The sequence below is a fragment of the Pygoscelis adeliae genome, unplaced genomic scaffold (assembly GCF_000699105.1).
Source record: "Pygoscelis adeliae isolate BGI_AS28 unplaced genomic scaffold, ASM69910v1 Scaffold347, whole genome shotgun sequence".
Classification (NCBI taxonomy): Eukaryota; Metazoa; Chordata; class Aves; order Sphenisciformes; family Spheniscidae; genus Pygoscelis; species Pygoscelis adeliae.
Window position 1 is genome coordinate 224,803 of NW_008825158.1, and position 8,059 is coordinate 232,861.

The following is an 8,059-nucleotide window of genomic DNA, read 5'->3' on the forward strand; positions in this document are numbered from 1 at the left end:
CATCCTTGTTCCTTATATGGCATGACAAAACAGCTCTAGGCTTGTTCCTTTGCCTTAGCTTCCTTTTACCTTGTGGATCAACCTCAATTTTAAGTTTCAACTATCCTTGAAATAGCTTACCTAGCTCTTCTGTCCACCGTGCCACCATGTCCACAAATGTTGCTAGCACATTGCCTCCGTTAAGTGATGCTGCCACTGCCAAGTAGTCACCATTGAAGTAAGGAAAATAAGTAACAGCTGAGGAAGGATCTGGTGTCTCTGGAGGCTGGAAACCCTGGGGCATTGAGACAGTCAGCTGAGCAGAGGTACTGATATTAAGAACTAGAACACAAAAGGAAAATAAAAAAGAAAAAGAAAAAAATCAGTGTTTTACTAGGTTACCCTGAAGGAGGACAATGAGAAAACCAAATAAGATACCAAAATGATCATACCTGCATCAGTCCTCTCAGTCAGACAGGAATAAACAGAGCACTGGAAATCTCCCAGAGCAATTCCTACTTTTGCTCCTTTGGGTATTCCATGCCATGCACAGATTGTCCTGCCTGCAATACTGCCAGGGTCTCCCACCTCTGGAAGCAAGTGAACAGGAAAGCCGGATTTTTTCAATCTGCAATCAGAACAACATTATTGCAGGAAAGCAGTATGGGAACGTGCAGCGTGACTACAAAAACCTCTTTGAAGTCATAGATGAACCTGGCCATACATTTGTGGCTGCTGGATTTATGGATGCTTTCACCTATTTAGAAAGCTTTGTCTTGGACAGGGGCAGCATTCCAGTTCAATGGGCTGGGTAAACTAGAATGGTCTAGAAGAATAAATAGCTTTCCTTTATATGCAATCTGATTACCTGAGATTATACAGCAGTACATGTTCAGCAAGTTTAACCTACTGATGTCATATGGACAAGCAGTTCCAGGGTAAAGGGACAATCACAGAAACATCAAAAAAAAAGGTAACTTCTAAGTGTCAAAGAACTTTAAGCTGTCATGCAGTTAGTGGTTCAAAACCAAATCACAAAGTTAAGTCCAACAAACTCCTTACACAATCAAACTGCAAGATACATTACATTTCTACAGCAACAACACCAGATTAGTAGAAGTTCAGTAGGCCAAATGCAAGTTTCTGTCACTCTCTCATACCTTCATGAGCAGATTTTTTCATCTCGGAGTCCTGGCCTAACCTAAGCCCTGAAATATATAAGGACTTAATGCTCAGCCCTGAAAGAGCAAATCATTAAAATAAATAAGTAAATAAACAAACTAATTCCCTATAAGACTTCCTGTAGCCTAATAACTCTTAGGTATTACCACCACTAAGTCTTAGTAGTTACGAAGGAGCTCAGCTGAAAGAACTAGAGAGCAATAACTGTCTTTTACCATCACAGAGGTAACACCTTGGCTGCAACATACACTTGTCCATCCCATCCCAGCACAGAAAGGAAGAGAACAGTTTGGTATACAAGGCCTCACTGACGAGTCTCTCAGCTCTGCTGTCTTAGGTATTTCTAAAAATACTGTGCCCAATTTTATACCATTTAAACATATATACCTTACAAACCAGAGCAAACTCTCCATCGTTCTTCAGTACAGGCTCCACCACAATTGATTAGGAGTAACTTTCAATCCCTTTTTTTCTGTAGCACATTCATACTTAGGGCCCAAAGAGGCGTTCACATCGCCTGACACAATCAATGCACGAAACCAACTGAATGACCTTAGCACTTACATGTCAGTATTCCAGCTTTTGTTTCTGGAATTAAAATATCCCCAGCTGGCAGCATTCTGGACGGACATGAGTGGCTTCTTCAGGTCACACAACATGGCAACCACATAGTCATGGATAGTGCCAGCTGCATCATAAGACTTCAGAAAATCTGGACTTTTAAACAAAACATTTTAAAAACAAAGACAATGAGGGGTGCTTTAAGGCAGTGGGAGCAAGATTACTTCCAGTGCTACAGGAAACTTCAGACATGTGTGGTCCCATCTGAAAAATCAAACAGCCATCTCAGTGATCAACCTGCATTTTGTTGGTTTGGTTTTTTAAATGGAATTTGTTTTCCAAGCTGTTAACCACAGCAGCAATACTTATCTCCTGATGGAAGATGGAGAGACAGCGGCTTTAAGGAATGAGTTGTCTACATTGAAAAGCACACCACTGCAAAAGTTACCAGGAAGGTAGTAATTGTTTGCACAAAAAAATGTCACTTTGTTGATCCTGGAGCATTTCAGAAAAGATAGGTAGATTCCTGCAGTTGCTCTAGGATCCACAAATTATATGAATGGAAATGTACCAAATGGTGAAACAAAACAGGAACAAAACAAAGCAGCTGGACTCATGAGTTATACAGGTCTAAAGCAAGATCATGCCGTGCTCCATATATTTGCTGAACACACATTGGAAGAAACCAAGATCTAATACGTTTTTCCTCATTTATTGAACCTGGATGCATTGCTGAGGAAGACACTGGCTCTTTGAGAAACATAGCATACTGCAGACGAAACTGAAGAGCAAATCTTGCTGATGCCAAGTCATAAGTGAAAAATTATATCCTCTGCAAACATGCCACAACAAAGCAGACCATTCGTAACACCTCATAAGGATCTCAGTGCCTAAGGAAGGAAGGACCCGAAATTAATTTAGGGACTGTTTGTTTTAGCATCTGGCAGCATCAGACAAAACAACTCTTTACTGTTTTAGGCATGTTTGTACTTTTCACAATCTGTGCAAGGCAAAATTACAGCGTTCAAATTGCATTAGCAGAGCTCCTCTGAACAGTAGAACGGACTAGAATTATTCTGATACTTTAAGACTTCTGTTCCTGTATGGTCAGAAGCTTTTCTTTTTATTAAAGAGATCTATAGTATTTTTATGAGGTCAGAGACTCTTGTGTGCTCAGTTGCATATAGTTTATATTGAATATTGTAATTTTAAATATTCTTTGACTACTTAATTAATATTATGGTTACAGAGAAACACAACCCCTCAGTCTGTAGTGGCATTAACATGCTACAGGAATGCTAATTGTCACATAAATTCAAGATGAGAAACTGCCAGTGAAACAGCCTGATACAGAAGACCTTTTAAGAATCAACATACCTGTTCTTTAAATACCAGTAGACTGTGGCACACCCAAATCCTGTGGCCAAGCTTGTATGTGACTGTGGCAGAGGAAGAGAAGAGAGGAAGGTGGGACTGCAGCGGCCGTCTTGCCAAGTAATCAGATGACTGACTTCCTCTGGCTCAAAGGTAGGGCCTGTACCACACTCTGTCCACTTGCAACCTGAAACACACAGTATCCAAGAAGTCCAGTGAATCCCTGCAGCATAGTCTGCCTGGCATTCTTCATTTCTGGACACCCTTGATAATTTGTCAAATATATTGGAAAAAGAGCAGAAACAGAGACAGTAGTGATTGTAATCAAATTAATTAGTCATAGTTTTCAGCCCTAGACAATGTCATAATGCCAGTCATCCTTTGCTAAAACAGAAAATGGTATCCAAAGCCTTCCTTCTCTATAACACTCCTAGTGCCTAGAGGAACAAGCAACCTGCACCTTGAGATATTAATGTTACAACTTAAATAAAAGGGGCCCCCCAAAAAAAAAAAAAAAAAAAAAAAATCACAATTCTCCTATGGGAGGTAATAAACCGATATGACAGCTCTCACGTATAAACCTTAACTGGGATCTGCCACATCATGACCTGGAGAATGCTGTGTTAGTAATGAACTGCCTATGACGGACAGCATGTAGTTTCATCACCTTCTGAGCCAAAGCAACAGGAAACCTGGATCTATATGTATTAAGCAATGGACTGCAAAGTACTAAAGAGTATCCCTCCCCTGTGCTACGCAACAAAGCTTCACCAAAGGTAGAATAGGGTTTAACTCAGTTTTCAGTTTACCAGTCCAGCATGTTCCTTTTGAACACAGAACACTACACCTTCACATTCTTTCATGTGAAGGCCTCAGCTAAATTATGGCAACTTCTCAGAGCTGCTCAGAGCCTTCTCAGCAATGTCTACTATTGCTCCGGTCCGGTGTGCTACTCTCTGCCCTGACAGGCTCACCACAAGCAGTCCCGCAAAAGCAGCATACGGTCCTGTCAGAGCAGCAAACTCAGCAGAGGCTGAGCTCAAGCACTGTCTGCTAGCACACTCCACAGCACAGCTTCAGCCTCTGACAACTACTGCTCTCCCAGGTGACGGCTGGCCACAATGTGGGGATACACACCGTCTCCAGCTGGCTCTGTAACTGAGGCAACCTTTTGGTTTTTGGCTGGGGATGGGAGCAGAGTTTCAAGCTGTGCTGTGCCACTTGTCCTACAGGTCAGAGAAGAGACCCAGCTGCTTAACTGACTAGCACAAATACGGCTAAAAGAGTCTTTCTTGGGCTGCATACAGGGATTTGAAGTTACACTCACACAGTAAAAAGCAGCCATGAAAGCTGGGAAGTACTGTATGAAACAAATACATACTTTTTCTTGTTCCCTTAATTCCCTGTTCTATCAAGTCTGTTTGAACTGAATTTCCAATTGGTTTGCTTTTCTAGTTTTAAATGGATTCTAAGAAATATTATTAACCATAAATCTAATCCTAAAGGATGCTATTAAAAATGTAATTTGTGTCCCAAAGTGCATGGATTCACTTAGTCTACTCAAAACAAGTGAGAGCAAACACCCTCTTTCACTTGATAGAAATGAAACAAAAGTGGCATGTGGCTTTAGGAAATAAAATATTAACCAATATGACATAAGAATCTATGTCTACCATAAACCCATGAGGCTTTGTTATGCAGCCTTTGGGACAGCTGGAAAACAAGCAACAGCTCCTTCAGTCCATCAGCCTTTGGATTTCTTTCCTTCTAATCATTTTAGTATTTAACATAAAATTACAGTCAGTAATGAATAGCATAGTGTCTCTTAAAGCAATTAAGACCCTGACAACTTTTGACAGGCAGTGACCAGCACTTTTGGGAAATCTATTCTGTGGTTTACAATAAATCTTTGCTTAATCTGCATAACTCCTATTATTGTAAGACATGTATAATTGTTCAGATGTGCACATCATAAGGTAAAGAGAACGAAGACGTGGAACCACATTCTGAAAGCCTTAGACTGTTTATAGGACATTAACCAAGAAGATAATGCATCCCTATCTCACAGGGCTGGCAATCCAAGGCCTGAATTTTTCAAACATCCTCGCCGTCACAAAGACTATTTGAGTATTTGCACAATCAAGCCTCGTGTGACTACCTCACTGTGGTTGATTTTGTTTCTGAGGTCTTGACCCTTCATTCTACAAGCAGCTGAGTATTCAAAATCATGACCATAATACTTTTTCAGCTCCTACTAACAGAAGCAAAAGCAGCAAGATGAATGCAACATGACAGTCTATGACTTCCTAGGAAAAAAGACGCCTTGACATTGGGGGGGGAAGGGGGAGGAGAGCGGGAGAGGAGATAAAAAAAAAAAAGAGGACTGAAAACATTGTTTACTGAACTTCAGTTTTTCTCCTACTATACTTTCAAACAGCATTTCAAAATAGCATAGCGATATTCACTGTTGGATAGCTACTGCTATGCACATTCTAACATAAAGATCAAGCATAGCTTATTTTTGAAGGCCTACGCAGAACTGCTAATACTGCTACTGTAGAATCATTAGAAGGTATTGAGATACTGGGCAACAGCTAGTTAAGTGTTTTATGAGGTGAGTAACATTCCCCCCCTAAAAAAGTCATTCACATGATTCAGAAGTTCTTTCAACTGGCAGCAGATAGCATATGATGGACAAGCAATTAGCAAGCCACAAATGTTATTCCTCCTTCATATTAATAATTGTGCTGACTCTGCAGGGATCTCATAAGACTAAATCTTTTAACTAATCTGTGTAAACAACATGGTCAGTTATAGTCAGTAACTGAAATTCCAGTAATTAAAGCAAAACTCCCACAGAAGAAGATATTGTGTTTTACAGAAGACCAAAGTGAACATGCAACAGTTTCCCACAGATCCCTTCAGTGTTAAAAAATTATTTTCTGCATCATAATACTCTGAACAGATGCCAAAGATTAATGTTACCTTCATCTTTTTTCCAAAATACAATCCCGTGCATTTGTCCTGAAATGCCAATGTGACTGACTCTTTGAAGCTGCTGCTGAGGTAGAGTAGCAAGGCATTTATTCAATGCTCTTACTATTCTCCGGACATTCTGCTCCATTCCCTGTAACCATAAAGCATTATTCTGAGCATGAAACCATTCGGATTCACTCACTGTATTTATTAAACAAGGCTACTCTAGTCAGAAGTGAAGAACAGAATTCATTTAGCTTAGTAGCATGTATTAGAATAACATTCACTACTAAATTAAAAAAAAAAAATGCAAAGAAACCCACAAAATCACAAAAACTAAAAACCAATACTAGCAAGTTGAGAATGAGATAACAGCCTCTTAAACTGAAGGCCAAATAATTCTTAATTTCCTGAGTCACCATACTCAAATATACCTTTTTTAAAAAAATCCATTAACACTCACTACATGCTTTCATCAGTTCACCTTATATATTGCTCTTCTTTTTCCTCACAAAGAGGATTATCTGCGTGTTCTGACTGGCACACAGTCTCCCTTACATCTTCCTAAAGCTCCTCTGTATCTACTCACTGTTGATTTTGACAATGCTGATACTTCGTTTCTCTATTCCTAGAACTACCCAGCAAACTGCTCTACTTGGCAAACTGACCAAACTGTGCTACAAGAGAAGCTGTATTCCAGCTTTCACACTTTTGAAGATTCAGATTACTTTGAGACAGACCAATATGAAGATTATAAGCAAAAGTATTCAAATATAGTCTACATATAGATGTGAACTAATCTGTGCATACATACTTTTGGCTGCATAAACATGACTGTAGAGAGGAGGGTTGGCTTGTTTGGTATCTTTGCTCCGAAATTAGCCCCTGGACTCACTATAATACTAGGCCAGAGGAATGTTGATACCTATTTTTTATGATTCTGTTTCATCCTTTCTTAGACTGACCAACACAATGAATATAAAGAGTACGTGTTCCTGGTTATTTCCACAGGGAATTTCCAGTTGTGATTCCATCTCACATTAAAGTGAAAAATATCCTTCCAGTTGGCAAGTGGTTGCTGTTTCCTGACTGGTAGCATCAAAGACAAGGTGACAGTTCACAGGAGAATAGTTTTAGATTGTCTTATGCAACTTTTCAAAACCTGGGTCTTTCTTAAATCAAGCAGCTGTACTTGACTTTCTTGAACAGTAAACAGCATTTTAATTCTACTTTCAGACATCCAGACACACGCAGCAACAATCTGTCAATCTAGGCACAAAAACAATCCAGGAAAGCCACTGAAGTCTGCATAATGTAGCAAAACAACCTGGCTGCTACAAGGCAAGGCCAGTATCCTGAAATTCCCAGCAGCGCTATCTGCCAGCCCTTACCTGTGGTCCAGCTTCCAGGCTACTGGCGTGTGCCTGCGTCTCCCTGGAGCAGCTCTCTGCCACCACGGGCCCTTGCTCTGCCCCTACCAACAGGGCTGCCTTAACCGAGGTAGTGCCCAGGTCTATGCCCAGCACGCAGGCAGGAGCAGGCCTGCCTGCCGCCTCGCTGCCCGCCATGGCCATGGGTAGAGGGGATTGCTTTCACCTTCCCCACCACGGACGTCTCTACATGGCGGCCAGACCAACACCCACAATACTGAACCCCACACTGCTCCTTGCTGCCTCCCAGGGGGCACCTGCCCCAAGCGCCAAGGGTGCCGAGGGCACAATCAGCAGCACGCAGGGACTGGGCAGCCTGGACTGGGGAAGCGGCCTGGACTTTGCCCTCTGGCTGAAGAGGTCTCCCCTCAGCAGTCCCTTGCGCACTATCCCTCCATCTTGAGCGTGACAAACTGTCCCTTCCCCAGCCCTCTCCGGCGACCTGCGCAGCTTTAAACGAAACTCCAACAAACAACCAACGCAACGAGGCCTCCCTCCGCCCGCAGCTCTCCCTCCTCGCAGACCGGCCGGCGGCAGCCCAGCGCCCAACCCGCTCT

General features: G+C 41.7%; 2 protein-coding genes across 2 annotated transcripts in view; both read right to left on the reverse strand.

Annotated features, from left to right (window-relative positions):
- LOC103920787 (sedoheptulokinase-like) overlaps window positions 1-601 on the reverse strand; it is a 1,754-nt gene extending 1,153 nt beyond the window's left edge. The window contains exons 1-2 of the mRNA XM_009328628.1: window positions 432-601; window positions 121-321 (exon numbers count right to left, since the gene is read on the reverse strand). Of these exons, the coding sequence (XP_009326903.1) occupies window positions 121-283 (163 nt within the window). The 5' untranslated portion in view covers window positions 284-321; window positions 432-601. The remainder of the gene's footprint in view (window positions 1-120; window positions 322-431) is intronic.
- LOC103920786 (sedoheptulokinase-like) overlaps window positions 1-7,767 on the reverse strand; it is an 8,920-nt gene extending 1,153 nt beyond the window's left edge. The window contains exons 1-7 of the mRNA XM_009328627.1: window positions 7,464-7,767; window positions 6,082-6,223; window positions 3,100-3,283; window positions 1,726-1,878; window positions 1,140-1,187; window positions 432-607; window positions 121-321 (exon numbers count right to left, since the gene is read on the reverse strand). Of these exons, the coding sequence (XP_009326902.1) occupies window positions 1,181-1,187; window positions 1,726-1,878; window positions 3,100-3,283; window positions 6,082-6,223; window positions 7,464-7,646 (669 nt within the window). The 5' untranslated portion in view covers window positions 7,647-7,767 and the 3' untranslated portion in view covers window positions 121-321; window positions 432-607; window positions 1,140-1,180. The remainder of the gene's footprint in view (window positions 1-120; window positions 322-431; window positions 608-1,139; window positions 1,188-1,725; window positions 1,879-3,099; window positions 3,284-6,081; window positions 6,224-7,463) is intronic.
- Between the last annotated feature and the right edge of the window lie 292 nt (window positions 7,768-8,059).